The sequence below is a fragment of the Macaca nemestrina genome, chromosome 13, assembly GCF_043159975.1.
Source record: "Macaca nemestrina isolate mMacNem1 chromosome 13, mMacNem.hap1, whole genome shotgun sequence".
NCBI classification, from domain to species: Eukaryota; Metazoa; Chordata; class Mammalia; order Primates; family Cercopithecidae; genus Macaca; species Macaca nemestrina.
Genome location: NC_092137.1, coordinates 23984473 through 24006524, shown reverse-complemented (window position 1 = coordinate 24006524; position 22052 = coordinate 23984473). Strand labels below are relative to the sequence as shown.

At 43.2% G+C, this 22052-nt stretch overlaps 1 protein-coding gene and 1 non-coding gene across 3 annotated transcripts; one reads left to right on the top strand and one right to left on the bottom strand.

The window, feature by feature from the left end:
• Nucleotides 1-332: 332 nt before the first annotated feature.
• WDC (WD repeat and coiled coil containing) lies at nucleotides 333-20984 on the top strand. 2 transcript variants are annotated; one of them, XM_011738155.2, is made up of 4 exons: nucleotides 359-1614; nucleotides 9477-11312; nucleotides 16695-16812; nucleotides 18824-20984. In XM_011738155.2, exons 2-4 carry the CDS (start codon nucleotides 9495-9497, stop codon nucleotides 19051-19053), a joined length of 2166 nt encoding a protein of 721 aa, XP_011736457.2. In that variant the 5' UTR covers nucleotides 359-1614; nucleotides 9477-9494; the 3' UTR covers nucleotides 19054-20984. The 2 variants fall into 2 exon arrangements, with proteins under 2 accessions (XP_011736458.2, XP_011736457.2); XM_011738156.2 differs by lacking the exon at nucleotides 16695-16812 and having other exon boundaries at nucleotides 333-1614.
• Nucleotides 2978-3081, bottom strand: LOC112426363 (U6 spliceosomal RNA). The gene has a single exon (XR_003017650.1). It is a non-coding gene; the product is annotated as a U6 spliceosomal RNA (small nuclear RNA).
• Nucleotides 20985-22052: the final 1068 nt, after the last annotated feature.

Below are 22052 nucleotides of genomic sequence, written 5' to 3'. Positions count from 1 at the left end.
GACAGAATGGCTGTTTTCCAGGTACTAAATCTGAGAGAGATGGGGACACAGAGTTACCGCATGGAGTGATTAGTGCTGTGGAATGAATGAATGAATATGTAAATGAATTCTACTTTGAGTTCCTCCTCCACCTAAAAAGACAATCAGGAATCTAGAAAAATATTTTTTGGAGGAGGTACTATTTGTTTGAAGGGTAATTGGGACTTTTAAAACTTTTTTTTCCGCTCGTTATTACCTGCATTGTTCCAAAAATTGATGTGAGGCCGGGCATATCAATTTTTGGAACAATGGCTCACACCTGTAATCTCAACACTGTGGGAGACCGAGGCAGGAGGATTGCTTGAGCCCAGGAGTTCAAGACTAGCCTGGGTAACATAGCAAGATCCCGTCCCTCTCTCTCTCTCTCTCTTTTTTTTTTTGAGACAGAATCTTCACTCTGTCGCCAGGCTGGAATGCAGTGGCACAATCTCGGCTCACTGCAACCTCCGCCTCCCGAGTTCAAGCGATTCTCGTGCCTCAGCCTCCCAAGTAGCTGGGATTACAGGCGTGAGCTACCAGCGTCCGGCTAATTTTTAAATTTTTGGTAGAGACCGGGTTTCACCATGTTGGCCAGGCTGGTCTTGAACTGCGGATCTCAGGTTATCCGCCCGCCTCGCCTCCCAAAGTGCTGGGATTACAGGCACGCCATCTTTATTTTTTAAAAAAGAAAAGAAAAGAAAAAGAAAAACATAAAAACTGATGTGAAGGTATGATTCTGCTAAGTGGCACTGGAAGATAGGCATGGGGAGAAAAGCCTGGCAAACGGGCCCAGAATGAACCCCAAGGGTGTTCTTCCTCCATTTCCCCATCCCCACTCTCCCGGATGCTTAGCTCCCAGATGAGGTTGTCTGCATCCCTGAAGGTGGACTGGCTGTGTTGTTCAAGAAAGATGATGGTCAACTGTACTGTGAAGGTCAGGACCTGGAATTCCTCATGCGCTGCTCCGAGATGTGGCCCAGTCTTCCAAGCGTGTGGCTGGTCTAAAGAAGCCTAAGGGATGCACTAACTCCACAGGCTGTGGCCAGAGCAGGCACACTTAGGGTGGGCGTAGAACAGGGATTTGTAGCTGGGACAGGCCCATGAAGCGACTTCAGATGAATGCACAATATTTTGTGTACAGATAAGAACATTTTCCTGGACAGATTTTATCAGATTTTAAAGGTTAAGAAGCCGTGTTGATCCTAGGGCTCCTGGACTCCTTAGACAAGAGAACCGAGGAGAAGTGGGGAAAGAGCTCAAGTGCTTAACGGAGGGAAAATGTGGCGGGCTTGCGGTCGGTGGTTTCATGGGGACTACAACTCCCAGCGATCCATGCGGTACAGCCAGAGCTTATTGGCCAGTGGAATGAACCCTCTCCTAATGTGCACATTCAAAAACCAATAGACGGGGCCATCTAGGAGATTGCCTATCCCATCAGAGGACCACTCACCTATCAGAGGACAGATATCACCGCCCACCTATCAGAGGACTGAGGGCCGGTGCTTCCGGTGACTGACCAGAGCTGCTTATCTGCGGCGGCGTGAGGTTGGGCGGCCACAGGGACACTGGTGTTTTTGTGAGGCAGTGAGAGCTAAGGTATTTTGTCTCCACTGCTGCCGGGCCTGGCGGGTGTGGGGAGGCTGTAGGGGGTCGGGAGGGAAGTGGACCGGCTCTTGGGGGATGGGGGGCCGGAGGGAGGAGATTCAGGCGTGCAGAGAGGATGAGAAGAATGGGGTGGGCCGCGTGTGCGGGGTCGCGGGATGAGGACCGAGCTGGGGGTGGATGAAACAAGGGAATATGACTGTGACTAGTGAATAACACTCCTGGGAATATGTCCCAAGGAAGTCATCCAAAGTCAGGAAGTGCTTTAAGCCTCAAGACCTCGGTCCCAGCGTTATTTATAGCGGGATAAAGTTGGGTACAGCTAGGAGCAGTTCAGTACATTATGTCACTTCACTGAGTGTATGTGAAGTGGCCTCTAAAACTAATTTATAAAACTTTTAAATAACATGGGGAAATGCTAATATATAATGTTAAGTGAAAAAACCGTGATACAAAGTTGCACAGTATGACTGAAAAAGTTTGACAGCCAAACTATGCATAGAAGAGTCTAGAGGGATGTAGTAATTTTTTTTGGATGAATGTTTTTTCGTTAACTCTTCTTAATTTTTTCCTGTGTATGATTTTTGTTTTCAAATAAGTGTAAAGGACTTGAAATCATTTTATAGTGGAAATACAATAAACTTGGAAAACAAGTGGGGGGAGGGATATACTTTTGTTTAAACCTGCTGGAAATGCCAGTTCACCTGAATCCCTTGATTCTCATCATGAGTTGTCTTTAAAGAAGATGAAAAACACAATTAAATGGTTATATACTGAGCACCGGCTCATGGTTTTCTGACCACCTCTCCGGAGACCTGAACTAATACAGTGGTCTTTTCCCTCCTAAAACACCCAGGGTTCTTGATTTCATGTTCTCCAGAAAACTTACACTCTGGAGATTGTGAAACAATAGGTACACAGTTAGTTTCAGGCAAAATCAGTAGCGTTGGGGAATGCGTGAAGGTCATTTAAACCTTGGTCCTCCTGGCCCTCTGATCTTTAACAGTGAGGTTCTCCACCACCTTGACTTTTAATTGTTAACCCTGAGTCAGTGATTTCCAGATCCTTACCTCTGACTGCCTAAGGTACATTGGTACCATGTAGACATCTTACATGAAGCACATGTTAATTTCAATTGGTCACATACTACACACGTTCCTCCCCTACTGCCCCCGCCCACTCCCCCCCCCCCAGCAGGGTTTCACTCTGTCACCCAGGCTGGAGTGCAGTGGTGTGATCATAGCTTACTGCCTTGAACTCCTGAGCTCAAATCCTCTCAGCCTCCAGAATAACTAGGACTGCAGGTGTGTGACGCTGCACCCAGCTAATTTTTATTTTTATTCTTTTTTTCTTTTTCTTTTTTATGGAACACTTCACAAATTTGCAAGTCATCCCTGTGCAGGGGCCATGCTACTCTCTGTATCATTTCAATTTTAGTATATGTGCTGCCAAAGTGAGCACCCACCTCATTTTAAAAAATTTTTCTGTAGAATTGGAGTCTCCCTGTGTTGCCTAGGCTGGTCTTGAAATCCTGGCATCAAGTGATACTCCTACCAAAGTGCTGGAATTACAAGTGTTAGCCACTGTGCCTGTCCTGCCCTGCCCTTCCTTTCTCTTTCTTTCTTTCTTTTTTTCTTTTTTTTTTTTTGAGATGGAGTCTTGCTCTGTCACCCAGGCTGGAGTGCAGTGGTGCGATCTTGGCTCACTGCAACCTCCGCCTCCTAGGTTCAAGCGATTCTCCTGCTGCAGCCTCCCAAGTAGCTGGAACTACAGGCACGTACCACCACGCCCAGCTAATACTGTATTTTTAGTAGAGACAGGGTTTCACCATGTTGGCAAGGCTGGTCTCAAACTCCTGATCTCAGGTGATCTGCCTGCCTCAGCCTCCCAAAGTGCTGAGATTACAGGCATGAGGCATCGCACCCAGCCTGCCCTGCCTTCCTTGCCTTTGAAACATGCTCTGGTTAATGGTTCAGCAGTTTCTCAAGCTAAAAATCTGGGTGTTATCCTTAATTCTGTTTTCTTCCTCACTACTTATATTCTATCTGATATCACTGTCTGTTCCATCTGCCTTAGAAGCATCTCCTGAATAATGGCCTTCTTTCTCTACTGAAATAGTTGCAAACTTGCTTCACTTTCACTTTGTGGCATTCAAATTACTTGTCAACTTTCTTCCTTCTCAGGTCCATTCTGCATATTGTCACTCGAATATATGCTGGTTCCCCCAAGATTCCAAATTCCCCAGTATGCCCTTTATGATCAGAGAATAAACTTAGAAAGATATATCAATATCTGATAATATAAGACTTTAAATGCCTTGTTAAGACATTTCGAGGCTTTTTTATATGTACTGTAAATGTGGGGATTCATCAAGGGTGTTTATGCAGAAGAGCAAAATGATCACAGCTGTGCTTTTTTTTTTTTTTTTTGAGACGGAGTCTCGCTCTGTCGCCCAGCCCAGGCTGGAGTGCAGTGGCGCGATCTCGGCTCACTGCAAGCTCCGCCTCCCGGGTTCACGCCATTCTCCTGCCTCAGCCTCCCGAGTAGCTGGGACTACAGGCGCCCACAACCGCGCCCGGCTAATTTTTTGTAATTTTTAGTAGAGACGGGGTTTCACCGTGGTCTCGATCTCCTGACCTTGTGATCCGCCCGCCTCGGCCTCCCAAAGTGCTGGGATTACAGGCGTGAGCCACCGCGCCCGGCCTTTTTTTTTTTTTTTAAAGATAATTCTACCCAACAACACATAGTATGCAGGCTCATTTGGAAAGTAGAGACTGGTATCAAGGGAACCTCTCCTTGTTTTACCCTAATAAAAAGGGAGAAGTCAGAACCTGGGCTAACACAGGAGTAGAAAGGAATGGAGCAGATTTTTGTAATTATTGCATTTTTGAGAAAAATGTGCCACATTTCTTCTTGTTACTGAAGATGACAATATTAAAATTCATTCTTCTAAAAACCTCAGTAAACTGGCCTCTACAGTGGCTCACGCCTGTAATCCTAGCACTTTGGGAAGCCAAGGCAGGAGGATCACTTGAGGTCAGGAGTTTCAGCCTGGCCTCTACTAAAAATATAAAAATTAGCTGGGCGTGGTGTTGGGCGCCTATCCCAGTTCCTTGGGAGGCTGAGGCACAAGAGTCACTTGAACCCAGGAAGTAGAAGTTGCAGTGAGCCTAGATCATACCACTGCACTACAGCCTGGGTGACGGAGCAAGACTCCATGCCCCTACCCCCCAAAAAAATAACCTCAATAAACTTATTCCCATGTTTGTTTTTCTCTTATTCCCAAATCCTTGTCTTGTGCTACCCTGGCCACACACACCCTCATTGACATTAGACTGAACTTGGTATCCTAAAATATATAAATTGACTTGGATGTAATTGGCCCATTAGGAATTTTCTCTGCCCATGAAAGTGTATCATGCATTATTTATCAATAAAAGTCTTTTTAAAGTACATAAGTAGATATTAGGGGGAAAACATTTATTATCTTTCATAAGACCAGTGGGATAGAGATCACAGTGTTCTTCGTTAGTAATGACAGGACTTTTTTCTCCATTTAGCAAGCCGCTGCAGAACCACTTAATCTGACATTATATATAAAAGCATAATAGACCTTTTTTTAAAAAAAAAAAAAAAAAAGTAAAAGATCCTAAGAGCAAGGACAAAGCTAGCAAGGAGATTTGAGAAATAATTTACAGATGAGCAAATCACCAGCTTGGTAGAGAATACATTTCTTTGGATTTAGAGTCTGAAGACAACTTCTCAAGTTCTGCCTTTGACACTTAGTAAAACAAGGCTGAAAAATGTCATTTAGATTCAGTGACAGGGAAGCACTGGTGGCCTGGTGAGAGGTGTTTTGGAGAAGAGATTGGAATGGAATTCGTTTTAAGTATATTAGAAGAGAATGAGTGGTGAAAAAAATGAGTACTGTCAGTTTACACAGTTCTTTGATAACTAATAAGGTTAAACATCACTTTATATATGTTTGTAGATTGTTGTGGGGTGTTTTGTTTTAAGTAGGGACAGTATCTTGCTGTGTTGTCCAGGCTGGTCTCTCATCTCGAACTCCAGGGCTCAAGTGATCCTTCTGCCTTGGCCTCCTAAAGTGTTGGGATTACAGGCATGAGCCACTGTGCCTGGCCAATAGTCATTTTGTTTAGTTTTGTTTCGAGTCCCACTCTGTCGTCCAGGCTACAGTGCAGTGGTGCCATCTTGGCTTACTGTAACATCCGCCTCCCGGGTTCAAGGAATTCTCATGTCTCAGCCTCCCAAGTAGCTGGGATTACAAGAGTGTGCCATCACTCCTGGCTAATTTTTTGTATTTTTAGTAGAAACGAGGTTTCGCCATGTTGGCTAGGCTGGTCTCAAACTCCTCACCTCAGGTTATCCACCTGCCTTTGCCTCCCAAAGTGCTGGGATTAAAGACATGAGCTACCTGGCCCAGTAATTTTTTTTTTTTTTTTTTTTGAGATGGAGTCTTGCTCTGTCGCCCAGGCTGGGGTGCAGTGGCCGGATCTCAGCTCACTGCAAGCTCTGCCTCCCGGGTTTACACCATTCTCCTGCCTCAGCCTCCCGAGTAGCTGGGACTACAGGTGCCCGCCACCTCGCCTGGCTAGTTTTTTGTGTTTTTTTAGTAGAGACGGGGTTTCACTGTGTTAGCCAGGATGGTCTCGATCTCCTGACCTCATGATCCGCCCGTCTCGGCCTCCCAAAGTGCTGGGATTACAGGCTTGAGCCACTGCGCCCGGCCCAGTAATTTTTTTTTTTTTTTTTTTTTTGAGGCGGAGTCTCCCTCTGTCGCCCAGGCTGGAGTGCAGTGGCGGGATCTCGGCTCACTGCAAGCTCCGCCTCCCGGGTTCCCGCCATTCTCCTGCCTCAGCCTCCCGAGTAGCTGGGACTACAGGTGCCCGCCACCTCGCCTGGCTAGTTTTTTGTGTTTTTTTAGTAGAGACGGGGTTTCACTGTGTTAGCCAGGATGGTCTCGATCTCCTGACCTCGTGATCCGCCCGTCTCGGCCTCCCAAAGTGCTGGGATTACAGGCTTGAGCCACCGCGCCCGGCCGGCCCAGTAATTTTTTTAATACTGAAATTTTTTTTTTTTTTTTTGAGACAGGGTTTCACTCTTGTTGCCCAGGCTGGAGTGCCATGGCACGATCTCGGCTCACTGCAACCTCTGCCTCCCGGGTTCAAGTGATTGTCCTGTCTCAGCCTCCCAAGTAGCTTGGATTACAGGCATGCACTACCATGCCCAGCTAGTTTTTTTTTTTCTTTTTGAGACAGAGTCTCACTCTGTCACCCAGGCTGGAGTGCAGTGCCTCCATCTCCATTCACTGCAAGCTCCGCCTCCCGGGTTCACGCCATTCTCCTGCCTCAGCCTCCCTAGTAGCTGGGACTACAGGTGCCTACCACCATGCCCGGCTAATTTTTTTATTTTTAGTAGAGAGAGGGTTTCACCATAATAGCCAGGATGGTCTCGATCTCCTGACCTTGTGATCTGCCCACCTCGGCCTCCCAAAGTGCTGGGATTACAGGCATGAGCCACCGCACCAGGCCAATTTTTTGTATTTATAGTAGAGATGGGGTTTCTCCATGTTGATCAGATTGGTCTTGATCTCCTGACCTCAGGTGATCTGCCCTGCTCAGGCTCCCAAAGTGCTGGGATTACAGGTGTGAGCCCCCATGCCCAGCCTTTATACTAAAATTAGTCTTTCTCACTCTGTGTTTATTATTGCAACATTTTATTCTTATATCCATTATTATGTATTTATGTATCCACTGATTGATAGGATTTCAAAATATAATTTAATGTGCCTTATTCTGTCTACTGACTATATGTATCTTTTTTTTTTTTTTTTTTTTTTTTTTTTTTTGAGACAGAGTTTCACTTTCGTTGCCCAGGCTGGAGTGCAATGGTGCGATCTCAGCTCACTGCAGCCTCCCGCCTCCAGGGTTCAAGCAATTCTCCAGCCTCAGCCTCCTGAGTAGCTGGGATTACAGGCACCTGCCACCGAACCCAACTAATTTTTGTATTTTTAATAGAGATAGAGTTTCACAATGTTGGCCAGGCTGGTCTCGAGCTCCAGACCTCGGGTGATCTGCCCGCCTCGGCCTCCCAAAGTGCTGGGATTACAGGCATGAACCACCATGCGTGGCCACCCCATTTTTTATTTAAAAGAAAAGCCATAACATGTAAAATCCTATATATCTTTGTGTCTTTCTTTAACATTTTCAGAGGCTTCACACCAAATTGTTAATGATGCTTTTATCAAGGCCTTGAAATGGGGGAGAGGAGGGGCTAAAGAGGGGCCAGCGCAGAGTAGGAGGGAACAGTTTTTAAATTTTTTTTGGAGATAGAGTTTTGCTCCTGTCACCCAGGCTGAAGTGCAGTGGGGCAATCTTGGCTCACTGCATGCAGCCTCCACCTGCTGGGTTCAAGTGATTCTCCTGCCTCAGCCTCACGAGTAGCTGGGATAACAGGTATGCACCACCACGCCCGGCCAATTTTTGTATTATTATTAGAGACAGGGTTACACCATGTTGGCCAGGCTGGTCTCAAACTCCTGACCTCAGGTGATCCACCTGCCTCAGCCTCCCAAAGTGCTGGGATTACAGGCGTGAGCCACCATGCCTAGCCTAAGCATGTACTTCTCTCTTTTTTTCTTTTCTTTTTTTCTTTTTTTTGAGGTGGAGTTTCTCTGATGTTGCCCAGGCTGGAGTGCAATGGCACGATCTCAGCTCCCTGCAGCCTCTGCCTCCCATGTTCAAACGATTCTCCTGCCTCAGCCTCCTGAGTAGCTGGGAGTACAGGCACGCGCCACCACACCTGGCTAATTTTGTATGTTTAGTAGAGACGGGGGTTTCTGCATGTTGGTCAGGCTGGTCTCAAACTCCCAACCTCAGGTGATCCTCCTGCCTCGGCTTCCCAAAATGCTGGGATTGTAGGCGTGAGCTGCCACTCCCAGCCCTAAGCATGTATTTCTTTAGTGATTCAGATGCCTGGGGGAAAAACATTCAGGGTGAAAAAATGAGGATAATACTTGCCAAACCTACTTTACATTATTGTAAAGGATTGTTGTAAGATAAAATGCAATAGGGAATGTGAAAATGTTCTGAAAATTATTAAGTGCTGTTGAATGTGATAAAGTAGAAACAGTGATTTTTGAGTGTCATTTCAGTAGAGAGATAAAAGCCACTTTGGAAGGATTTGAAATAAGTGCTAATAAAGTCAGAGATGTGCATATCAGTTATTCATTGATTTGGCAGTAAAAGGATGAATAGAATTAGATGATGGAGGAGACTTTTCTCAAATTTTTAATTGGAAAGTTTTCTAACTTAAAAGTTGAAAGTAGCATAAATACTAACATAGCCTCAATCTAGACTCAACAATTATTAACATTTTGCTGTATTTGTTTTCTTTCTGTATGTCTATAGAAAATTTGGGTTTTTTTTGGTCAAACCATTTGAAAGCACATTGTAGGCATCATGACATTTTACCCCAAGTACTTCAACATGTGTATTTTAATAAGGACCTTGTCTTGCATAACCACAATACCATGTTCAGACTTAAGAAAATTAATAACTCTACAATATTTTCTGACATCCATTCCATACTCAGATTTCCCCAGTTCTAAAAGTCTTCATTAGGTAGAAGATTTTATTTCGTCAAGATCCAAAGTATATACATTGCATTCGCCTGTTACAGCTCAGTAGTCTCTTAATTTACAATACTCCCCCGTCCTTTTGTCTCTCCACATTATTAACCTGAGAAGGGGCTAAGCCAGTTGTCTTACAAAATGTCCTGCATTCTAGATTTGTCTAGATTTCTCGTGGTGTAACTTTCCTTCTTAATCATTTCAGGTAACCTTTATCAAAAGGATGGAGCTGGGAAAAGGAAAACTACTCAGGACTGGACTGAACGCATTGCATCAAGCAGTGCACCTGATCCATGGCCTTGCCTGGACTGATGGGAATCAAGTTGTCCTAACTAATTTACAGCTTCACAATGGAGAGGTCAAGTTTGGGGACTCCAAAGTCATTGGACAATTTGAATGTGTCTGTGGGTTGTCCTGGGCCCCACCCGTTGCAGATGACACACCTGTTCTACTCGCGGTCCAGCAGGAGAAGCGTGTCACTGTGTGGCAGCTGTGTCCCAGCCCTATGGAGTCAAGCAGATGGCTGACGTCTCAGACTTGTGAGATTAGAGGATCACTACCTATCCTTCCCCAGGGCTGTGTGTGGCACCCAAAATGTGCTATTCTGACTGTGTTGACTGCTCAGGATGTCTCCATTTTCCCTAATGTGCACTCTGACAATTCCCAGGTAAAGGCAGATATCAACACCCAGGACCGCATTCACTGTGCATGTTGGACCCAGGATGGCCTGAGGCTGGTGGTGGCAGTAGGCAGCAGCCTGCATTCTTATATTTGGGACAGTGCTCAGAAGACTCTTCACAGGTGCTCCTCCTGCCTGGTGTTTGATGTGGACAGCCACGTCTGCTCCATCACGGCAACTGTGGACTCACAGGTTGCTATAGCCACTGAGCTTCCACTGGATAAGATCTGTGGCTTAAATGCATCTGAAACCTTTAATGTCCCACCCAACAGTAAAGACACGACTCTGTATGCTTTACCAGTTATTGGTGAAGTACCCTCTATTGATAAAGAGGCAACTGATTCTGAAAAAGATTCTGAAGTATCAGTTTCTTCTTCCTATTTAGAACCTCTGGATCTAACTCACATACATTTCAGTCAACATAAGTCTGAGGGTAATTCTCTTATTTGTCTAAGAAAAAAGGACTACTTGACAGGAACTGGCCAAGATTCTTCACATTTGGTTCTTGTGACTTTTAAGAAAGCAGTTACCATGACAAGAAAAGTCACTATTCCAGGCATTCTGGTTCCTGATCTGATAGCATTTAATCTTAAAGCACATGTAGTGGCAGTGGCTTCCAACACTTGTAATATGATTTTGATCTACTCTCTCATTCCATCTTCAGTCCCAAACATCCAGCAAATTCGATTAGAGAACACTGAAAGACCAAAAGGGATATGTTTCTTGACAGACAAACTATTACTAATTTTGGTAGGAAAACAAAAACTCACTGATACAACGTTTCTTCCTTCTTCAAAGTCTGATCAGTATGCGATTAGCTTGATTGTTAGAGAAGTAATGTTGGAAGAAGAACCTTCAATAACATCAAGTGAAAGCCATACTACCTACTCTACTTTCAGTGCTCCATTAAATAAAGCAAATAGAAAAAAGTTAATTGAAAGTCTTTCCCCAGATTTTTGTCACCAAAACAAAGGGCTTTTGCTGACAGCTAATACCAGTAGTCAGACTGGAAGGCCTGGAAGAACACTTATTAAAGAAATCCAGAGTCCTCTGTCTAGTATCTGTGATGACTCCATAGCCCTAGATGCTGAGCCTGTTACCCAGCCAGCATCGCTGCCCAGACACAGCAGCACACCAGACCACACCAGCACACTGGAGCCTCCTCATTTGCCTCAAAGAAAGAGCTTACAAAGTGAAAAGGAAACTTACAAGCTGTCTAAGGAAGTGGAAATTTTATCTAGGAACCTGGTTGAAATGCAGCGTTGTTTTTCTGAACTCACAAACTGTCTGCATAATGGGAGGAAATCCTCTTCAGTGTATCCACTCTCTCAAGATCTTCCTTACGTTCACATCATTTACCAGGTAAATTCTCCTTTGAGGAACTACCACTATACATAAAGCTCCTGTAGCCGGTGAGTACTGCAAGAAACGTATTGATGAGGAAGATGGTGCTCTAACTGAACTTCACTAAGCTGGGCATGTTGTTACAGGCAAGTTGGTACACCTTTGCAGGTTGGTTGGTTTTTAGCCTGCCAACCAGATAGGCACACATATCAGTCTACATCATGATTTTACCAGGTACATGGTGTGGAAAAATAAATGTCTGCAATAATTCTTTATATTTAGAAAAAAAATTAATCATGTTAATTCATTGTGACAACCTTTTCTTTATATAATAGAGATACTTCTCCACTTATAAAAAAGGTTATGTTGCCGGGCGCCATGATTCACGCCTGTAATCCCAGCACTTTGGGAAGCTGAGGCAAGTGGATCACCTGAGGTCAGGAGTTCGAGACCAGCCTGACCAACGTGGTGAAACCCTGTCTCTAAAAAATATATAAAAAGTAGCCGGGCATGATGATGGACGCCTGTAATCCCAGCTACTTGGGAGGCTGAGGCAGGAGAATCACTTGAGCCCGGGAGGGAGAGGTTTCAGTGAGCCGAGACTGCGCCACTGCACTCCATCCTGGGCAACAGAGACTCCATCTCAAAAAAAAAAAAAGGAAAAGGTTATGTTCATTTAAAATGTTTTGATGCATTTCTTTATGCATGCATATCCAAACATTATACAAATGGGATCATATTATACATGTTTTTATCATGGACACTTTCCTGCTTTATAAAGTATGGCCTTGCCCTATCTTCCCCTTAATCTGCTGTAACCAGCAGCTTAACATGGATCCTTTCGTGACTTTCTTCATGCTTATATGATCTAACACAGGTCTTTGTGTACATAGATGTATAGGTATGTGGGAGTGGTTTGTCATTGTTTTTACAAAAATGGGGTGATATGCACTCTTCACTTCTTTTTTTTTTTTTTTTTTTTTTTTTTTTTTGAGACGGAGTCTCGCTCTGCCGCCCAGGCTGGAGTGCAGTGACTGGATCTCAGCTCACTGCAAGCTCCGCCTCCCGGGTTCACGCCATTCTCCTGCCTCAGCCTCCCGAGTAGCTGGGACTACAGGCGCCCGCCACCTCGCCCGGCTAGTTTTTCGTATTTTTCAGTAGAGACGGGGTTTCACCGTGTTAGCCAGGATGCTCTCGATCTCCTGACCTCGCGATCCGCCCGTCTCGGCCTCCCAAAGTGCTGGGATTACAGGCTTGAGCCACCGCGCCCGGCCCACTCTTCACTTCTTAATGAGAGTATGCTCTTTATTTAGCCATTCCCTTGTCGATTGACATTCACTTTGTTTTTAGTTTTTAGCTACTCCAAATAATGCTACAGTAGTACTCTTATATGTATCCATTCGTGCTAGTACCTTTATTTCTGTTGGATTTGTTCCCAGAAGTAGAAATGCAAATTTGAAGAGTATATGTGTTTCTACTTTTAATAGAATTGCCAGATTGCCTGTCAAAGATTTTTACTTAACAATGCATCATCACACGCCTACCAGCTATGTATAAGGCTGTCCTTTTCCTCATATGTCACCAATCTGATCAGTGATCCCCCTGCTTCAGCCTCCTGAGCAGCTGAGACCACAGGCACATGCCACCACAGTTGGCTAATTTTTTTTTTTTTTTTTTTTTTAAGCAGAGACAGGATCTTGCTATGTTGTCTAGGCTGATCGTGACCTCCTAGGCTTAAGTGATCGTCTTGCCTCAGCCTCCAAAAGTGCTGGGATTACAGGTGTGTGCCACTGCATGTGGCCCCAACCCTACGTTTTTTTGAAGAGGATTTTTGCCACATTAACTACATGAAGTTTTCAGTAATAGAGTTTTACTTTTTTTTAATTAAAAAACTTTTTTTTTACTTTTTTTTTTTTTTTAAACTGTAGAGACAAGGTCTTGCTATGTTGCCCAGGCTGGTTGGAAGCCCTGGGCTCAAGCAGTCCTCCTGCCTCAGCCTCCCAAAGCGCTGGGATTACAGGTGTGAGCCACTGCACCCAGCGTAGTTTTGATTTTTTAAAAAATTATTTTATTTATAAATGTGATAACTGGTTTGGATTTCTTTCCTACTATGACTTTTTAAAGAATTTTTTTTCTTCTATCTTTTTTTAATAGGTAATTCATTTATTTGGTTTAAAAAGCAAAACTATTTTAATAAAAACTGTATACTAAGAACTCTTACTCCTACCCCATGTTTCCTCAGCCTGTTCTCCTTTCCTCCTTTAGGTAACCATTTTTATTTTTATTTCTTTATGCAGATACTAGGAGACTTTAGTTATGTTTTTTTTTTTTTTTTTTTTTTTTTTTTTTTTTTTTTGAGGCAGAGTCTCGCTCTGTCTGTCACCCAGGCTGGAGTGCAGTGGCGCAATCTCAGATCACTGTAAGCTCCGCCTCCCAGGTTCACGCCATTCTCCTGCCTCAGCCTCCCAAGTAGCTGGGACTATAGGTGCCCGCCACCACGCCCCGCTAATTTTTTGTATTTTTAGTAGAGATGGGGTTTCACCATATTAGCCAGGATGGTCTCGATCTCCTGACCTCGTGATCCGCCCGTCCCGGCCTCCCAAAGTGCTGGGATTACAGGCTTGAGCCACCGCGCCCGGCCTAATTATGTATTTTTATTTCCCCTTTTGTTACACAAAAGGGAAGGTGATATATACACCTTTTCATTTTCCATTTAATAGTATGTCCTAAAGAGCTCTTCATATCAGCACACAGAGCTCTTTTTTCATCTTTTTTTCCACAGCTGCATAGTATTTTTTTTTCCTAATTACAAAAGTAATGCATAGTTGTTGAAGAAAAAAATTTAACCATTACAGAAAGTAAAAATTTTCCATAATCCAACCTTTAGAGAAAATCACAGATATAGTTAGATATTTTATTAGATGTTAGATGTAAATATTTCCATATTTTTTCTGTATCTAATAAAAAAACTTTAAATTTATTTTAAAAATATATTATTTTAAAATTTTTCTTTAAATAGGCTATGTTACTTGCAAACAATAATATATCTTTCATTTTTAAAACATTTATAAATGTAAAATTTTGTATTTTTAAAAACTAAGGTTAAAACAACCATGTTTGGTCAGGCACAGTGGCTTCAACCTGTAACCCCAGAACTTTGGGAGGCCAAGATGGGTAGATCACTTGAGTCCAGGAGTTCGAGACCAGCCTGGGCAACATGGCAAAACCCCGTCTCTTCCAAAAAATAAAAAAATTAGCCAGCCATGATGGCACCCACCCATATTCCCAGTTGCTTGGAAGGCTGAGGTGTGAGGATCACCTAAGCTGAGGAGGTTGAGGCTGCAGTGAGCTGTAATTATGCCACTGCACTCCAGCCTGGGAAACAGAGCAAGGTTATGTCTCAAAAAAAAAAAAAAAAAAAAGTTTTCTTGCCCTTTCAATTCCTCAGTTTTTTAGTTTATAATGATGTAATCCAACTAAGCTGTTGTCAGTAGTTATCTCTGGAGGATAGAATTGTGGGGACTTTACTGTCTGCATTATATTTTTCTGTTATACTTTTATTTTATTTTATTTATTTTTAGATACAGCCTCCCTTTGTCACCCAGGCTGGAGTGCAGTGGCGTGATCTTGGCTCACTGCAACATCCGCCTCCTGGGTTCAAGCGATTCTCGTGCTTCAGCCACCCAGGTAGCTGGGATTACAGGTGTGCACATCTACGCTCAGCTAATTTTTGTATTTATAGTAGAGACGAGGTTTCACCATGTTGGCCAGGCTGGTCTCAAACTCCTGACCTCAAGTGATCCACCGGCTTTGGCCTCCCAAAGTGCTGGGATTAGGCATGAGCCACCACACCTGGCCCTATTATACTTTTAAAAAATTGATCATGTCTTCCTTTTGTAATGAGAAAAGTAAAAGTTAAAAAAACAAAATAATCAAAAGCAAGAAATAGTTTCCCCTGTAATTTCAGAAGTTACATTTCATAAGAGGTGAAATAAACGATTTGTTGTTTTTGACTTTTTTTTTTTTTTTTTTTTGAGACGGAGTCTCGCTCTGTCGCCCAGGCTGGAGTGCAGTGGCGCGATCTCGGCTCACTGCAAGCTCCGCCTCCCGGGTTCACGCCATTCTCCTGCCTCAGCCTCCCGAGTAGCTGGGACTACAGGCGCCCACAACCGCGCCCGGCTAATTTTTTGTATGACTTTTACAGTTTATTCCTATGACTTCATTTAAAAATATTAGTGGGGTGCAGCACACCAACATGGCATAGGTATACATATGTAACAAACCTGCACGTTGTGCACATGTACCCTAGAACTTAAAGTATAATAATAATAATTTAAAAAAAATTAGTGGACATATTTTTTGAGTGGTTCATCCTATCACAATGACGTATAATTTATTTTCTTTTTACAAGATGGGGTCTTGCCATGTTGCCCAGGCTGCTCTCCAACACCTGGGCTCAAGCAATCCATATACTTTGGTCTCCCAAAGTGCTTAACAACAAAATAAATTAGACATATAACTTATACAACTGTCCTTTATTTATATTTATTTATTTATTTGTTTGTTTGTTTGTTTGTTTATTTATTTATTTATTTATTTATTTATTGAGATGGAGTCTGTCTCTGTCACCCAGCCTGGAGTACAGTGGCGCCTTCTCAGCTCACTGCAACCTCTGCCTCCTGGGTTCTGGTGAGTCTCCTACCTCAGCCTCCTGAGTAGCTGGTACTACAAGCGTGTGTCACCACGCCTGGCTAACTTTTTTATTTTTTGTAAAGACATGGTTTTGCCATGTTTCCCTGACTGGTCTTGAACTTCTGGGCTCAAATCATCTGTCCATCTTAGCCTCCCAAACTTTTGGGAGTAAGGGGTGAGCCACTGTGCCCAGCCAATGTTTAATGACTTTACAATTTACAAATCATTTATTTTTATTAGTGCTTTTTCTAAGCTGTGTGAATTTTGACCACAGTTTGTTTATTTTATGTAAATCCTCCACTACTCTACCACTTAGGACACTCAGCATTTTTTTTCCTAGTAAACCATGAAGTGTCTAAGCTATATCTGAAACAGCCAAGCAGCTGTTCTCACCGTCAGATTGTGTCTCTCAGGCTGCTGTCCATCATCCTTTTAGTGTTATTAGTTGTATTCTAGGAGAGCCAGTTCCTAATGATGAAGAACCCTGAGGAAAGAGTAGAACAAAAGGAAAAATAAATTAAGGCTATTTTGTTTGGATTTTTTAGTTGTATTAAATAATGTAGCAAAGAGCTCCTTAAACCTGAAGTCCAGTTGATTAGTGGTAATAGATAAGTTTTTTTTGAAAAGTATTTACACATTCCTTTCTCAAGAAATGTTAACTCCATTACTTCTGCAATCAGTTTAACAACTTTTATTTTTTATTTGCAGAAACCTTATTATCTAGGTCCTGTTGTTGAAAAAAGAGCGGTGCTTCTCTGTGATGGTAAACTAAGGCTCAGTACAGTTCAGCAGACTTTTGGCCTTTCTCTCATTGAAATGCTGCATGGTAGGTCATGTTCAGAAATTGACCCTACCTAACATCCTTGCCTCCCCCACCATCTATTTTAACTACGCCAGTAATGAAAATGAGGGGTACCAACCATTCAGTAATTCTAGATAGTTAACAAGTAATTTATTATTATTATTATTATTATTATTATTGAGACAGGGTCTTCCTCTGTTGCCCAGGCCAGAGTGCCGTGGTGTGATCATAACTCACTGCAGCTGCGAACTCCTGATCTCAAGCAATCCTCCCATCTCAGACTCCTACCTAGCGAGAACTATAGGTGTTCACCACCATGCCCAGCCAAGCTTTTTTTTTTTTTTTTACTTTTTTTTGGAGATGGAGTCTTGCTCTGTCACCCAGGCTGGAGTGCAGTGGCGCAATCTCGGCTCACTGCGACCTCCGCCTCCCGGGTTCAAGCAGTTCTCCTGTCTTAGCCTCCTGAGTAGCTGGGACTACAGGCACACGCCGTCACACCTGGCTAATTTTTTGTATTTTAGTAGAGACGGGGTTTCACTGTGTTGCCCAGGCTGGTCTCTAACTCCTGAGCTAACGCAATCTGCCCGCCTTGGCCTCTCAAAATGCTGGGATTACAGACGTGAGCCACCGCACCCAGCCTCAGCCAAATTAAAAAAAAAAAATTTTGTAGATAATGGGATCTCACTCTGTTGCCCAGGCTGGTCTTGAACTCCTGACCTCAAGTAATCCTCCCACTTTGGCCTCCCAAAGTGCTATGATTACAGGCATAAGCCACCACACCCAGCCTTAAGTATTATTAATTGCCTACTATATACCCAGGCCTAGTATAGGTGCCAAAACATATGGAAAATATACACCCTGTCCTTAGGGAACTTACAGCCTAGCTGGAAAAGTTAAATGTATATATGAAAAAATTAGAAAAGAGTTACAAAGCAGTGTATAACAACTGCAAGAAAGTAACAGAAAGCCTCAGTATTTATTTATATTGCACTAAAATGTAATGATCATAGCAGCATTGCAGAATATTTCTTTCTTTTTTTTTTTTTTGAGACCGAGTCTCGCTCTGTCACCCAGGCTGGAGTGCAGTGGCACGGTCTTGGCTCACTGCAACCTCTGCCTCCTGGTTTCAAGTGGTTCTCCTGCCTCAGTCTCCCAGGTAGCTGGGACCACAGGTGCGTGCCATCACGCCCTGCTAATTTTTTATATTTTGAGTAGAGATGGGGTTTCACCATGTTAGCCAGGATGGTCTTGATCTCCTGACCTCAAGATCTGCCCACCTTGGCCTCCCAAAGTGGTGGATTCTAGGCGTAAGCCACCACACCCAGCCTGCAGAATATTTCTTTGAAGAGTTGTCATTCTAACATGGAGTAAACATGGATGTTCAAAGGATACTCCTAAGTGGCAAGGGACTGAGTCATGCCAGATTCATCAGATGTGGCGCATGGTTGTTTTCTTATGCCTCATTCTTGTAACAGTAGCCACCACATTGAACATCAAGTATCATTTCATTTTTTTCCCCTTTTTCCCCTACCTGACCCTAAGTAATGCCCAGTCTTCCTAATACCCCATTCTCTGTAAAATCTGATAAGGATTGAGTTGAATATTATCAACTACTGTATTCCTTCACTCAGAAAAAAAAAATTTGTAGTCATATGTTTCTTTTTTTTTCTTTTTTTTTTTTTTTTGAGACGGAGTCTTGCTCTGTCGCCCAGGCTGGAGTGCAGTGGCCGAATCTCAGCTCACTGCAAGCTCTGCCTCCCAGGTTTACGCCATTCTCCTGCCTCAGCCTCCCGAGTAGCTGGGACTACAGGTGCCCGCCACCTCGCCCGGCTAGTTTTTTGTATTTTTTAGTAGAGAGGGGGTTTCACCGTGCTAGCCAGGATGATCTCGATCTCCTGACCTCATGATCCGCCCGTCTCAGCCTCCCAAAACGCTGGGATTACAGGCTTGAGCCACCACGCCCGGCCTGTAGTCGTATGTTTCATCATAAGAATAATATATACTAAATTGCCTATGTATTTATTTTTATTTGCAGATTGTCACTGGATTCTTCTCACTGCTGATAATGAGGGCTTTATCCCGTTAACCTTCACAGCCACACAGGAAATAATCATAAGAGATGGCAGCCTGTCCAGGTCAGATGTCTTCAGAGACTCTTTTTCCCGCAGTCCAGATTCTGTTTCTTCTCTTAAAGTCTTTACAGGCCTTGCTGCCCCCAGTTTAGATACCACTGGCTGTTCTAACCATGTAGATGGCATGGCCTGATATCTGCAGTGTCCTTGCTGTGTAGTTCTTCAGATGAGACCATTACAAACAAGGCCTGCTTGCCACTGTGGACACTCACCAATGAGACTCGCACTGCACTCAGGCGAAGCACTTGCTATGGTTGGCTCTCCTGGTTTCCCCCCGTTTCCCCTGGGCTGAGGCTCGCTGCTGTGTAGCAGAGCTCAGTCTTTATTAGATGGCTCCGAAAGTGGTGTTTATGTATTCATGACTGTGTGGTTTTGACTAAGGGCAGAATTCCCAGAACAAAACAATATTATGGTGCCATATGGATTGTTTTATGGTTTCTCTGAGACTTTGTGTCCCTTGTCCAAAGCTGCGTTGAAGCTGTCTTAGGCGCACTTCAAAGATACCTTGGCATTGTTATAGGTCTTTTTCCGGGCTTCAAGAGGAGGGTGAGGAGTCAGCTGGGGGGCATGTGCTCTAGCGTATTAACCTCAAACCAGCAAGAATTAGCAGAGCTCAAAGGAGGACCAGAAACCCACTGGCTTCCGCTCCCAGGAACAGGAAGTGGCTCTGATGTTGCCTGGACCTCCCAGAATTTAAACCTAACACTCTTGCTTCCTTAACAAATTCTGGCTGACAAAGGTCCAGGTACTCTTAAAAACTGACCCTGGGAAAATTTTGAATGAAATTTCAAGGGAATTTGTCCCCTCTGGGCTCCACTGAGATTGTGCCGGTGCTGCTAGCACACTGTCGAGCCTAGGGAAGTCCTACTGTAGGATCCTGTGCTGTGGCCACTCATGAGTGTCCCTGAAATACCTTTTTTTTTTTTTTTTTAAAATCTAGTTTTGGGATCATACAAGTTTCCTGTTTTTCTCCCAGTAGTCAGCTCCCTTAGTCAACTTGTCACTTTAATTTGGTATTTTTATTTTCTCTCCTTTCAAATCTTAGAGACCAGCAGAGAATCTGGGAGAGAAAGTATTTCAGGATGTTGGAAATTTAACTGAATCTGAGGTAGTTCTAAAAAGTGCCATTTTGTTTCATTTATGGGCTAAAGTATCAGCTTAGTCAGGTAAGAGCCCTGACCCCCTTCAGATGGACACACTACTCCTGACTGCCTTCAGATGGAATCACAGATTTCAGTCAGGGCAGCATAACAAATTGATCAGTGTATGGCTGGGCGTCTGCAGATAAATTGTTTCAGCTGTAGAAGCTCCATTAGCATATACGCTTCCTTTTTCCCCCTTCCTTTAAAATCATCTGGAAAGAAACTGTTTTGTGCCCTTGGGGACTCCTGTCTGTCTGTCACAGTTTACCAAGATGGAGCTGGGTTAGGAAAGAAGTGAGGGCCCATTTTGTGGTTCAAGTGCACTAGACAGCTGCTGGGGTAATGGAAGCAGAGGCGATGTCTGTAATCAGCTGTGGGAGAGCGGTGACTGAGAACAGTCTGAGGTCTCCGCTTGGAAGTATCTGGGGTGTGATGAAATCACAATTATCTTGAAGCCTAAGAGGGGACTACAGGACTGTTAACTAAGATAATGTAGGCGCCTAAAAGGGTGTGTTACAATCACCATTTCTCAGGTCAAAATACTGTGAATAAGTCTTCAATAAAATCACTAATGGTTATTGTGGCTATTTTGGATGTTTTGGTAGTATTTTCTTTGTGATTATTGCTGCTATAGAGGAACTGGCAATAATCTTGAAGTTATATATGCATATGTTATCTGTATTCCTTCTTCGGGTGGACAGTCCAGAATATAAATGATTCTTTACAACAAATCTGATTCCATGACAACTCTCATACAAGAGATGTTTCCTTGGCCTCTGCTATTATCGCAGTCACTGGAACAATAGAAAATGATCCCGTATTTGCTGGCTTTGGAGGCAGGGAGAGAAGAGCTAAATTCCTCAAAGTATTGTTTAATGTTCTACTGAAAATATTTATCATAAAGATATTTTTACAAATCCCATTTTGCATTCAAGTTTTTCTAAATTCTGAATGGGTATTATGTGATACGTATTACATATATATGTAACATAAGGTATAGGAAGGCTTAAATAATAACATGAGGCCGGGCGCAGTGGCTCACGACTGTAATACCAACACTTTTGGAGGCCGAGGCGGGTGGATCATGAGGTCAGGAGATTGAGACCATCCTGGGCTAACATGATGAAACCCTGTCTCTACTGAAAATACAAAAAATTAGCCAGGCGTGGTGGCAGGCCTCTGTAATCCCAGGTACTTGGGAGGCTGAGGCAGGAGAATCACGTGAACCCGGGAGGCAGAGGTTGCAGTGAGCCGAGATTGTGCCACTGCACTCCAGCTTGGGCGACAGAGCAAGAAAGAAAAAAAAAAAAAAAAAAAGAAAAAAAAAAATATATATATAAATAAATAAATAAATAAAATGAACCACCCATGGCCTAACTGAAGAACCAGAACATGACCAGAAACCACTCAAGCTGCTGTCCCTCCTTGTTCCTATCTCCATAGCTTTGCCTCAGACGTAACTATCCTGATTGTTGTAATTATCAGTTCTTCATTCCTTTTCTTTCTTTATAAAAGGAGTTTTACAACCACATATACACATTGGCTGAAACAATGTGATTTTTATTTTTGCTTGTTTTGAGCTTTATACAAATGGTGTATATTATATATAGTCTTCAGTGACTTACTTTTTATTCTCTCAGCGTTGGTGCTAAGATTCATCCTTGTTGTGTGCATGTTATATTATTTTCACTGTTTTGAATTGCCACAATTTATCCATTTTCCTGCCATGGACATTTGGATTGTTCCTTGGATTTATTTTTGAAGTTATAAACAATACTGCTTTGAATATTCTCATAAATGCCTCCTGATCCAAGTGTTTGAAAAGTCTCGTTAGGGTCTTTTACCTAGAAATGGAATTGCTGGATCACGAGGTATAAGTTCACCTTGATGAGATAATACCAAGTTATTTTCCAAGATGGTTATATCACTTTCACTCCCAACAGCAATGTATCAGAGCTCCTATTCTACATTCTCAACTTGGGACTGTCTA

Bases quoted from the DNA above. Each gene is read 5' to 3' on its own strand.
- WDC (XM_011738155.2), top strand. From the start codon at position 9,495: ATGGAGCTGGGAAAAGGAAAACTACTCAGGACTGGACTGAACGCATTG. The intron at 11,313-16,694 runs GTAAATTCTCCT...TTTTATTTGCAG, and splicing joins ACGTTCACATCATTTACCAG to AAACCTTATTATCTAGGTCC. The intron at 16,813-18,823 runs GTAGGTCATGTT...TTTTATTTGCAG, and splicing joins TCTCATTGAAATGCTGCATG to ATTGTCACTGGATTCTTCTC.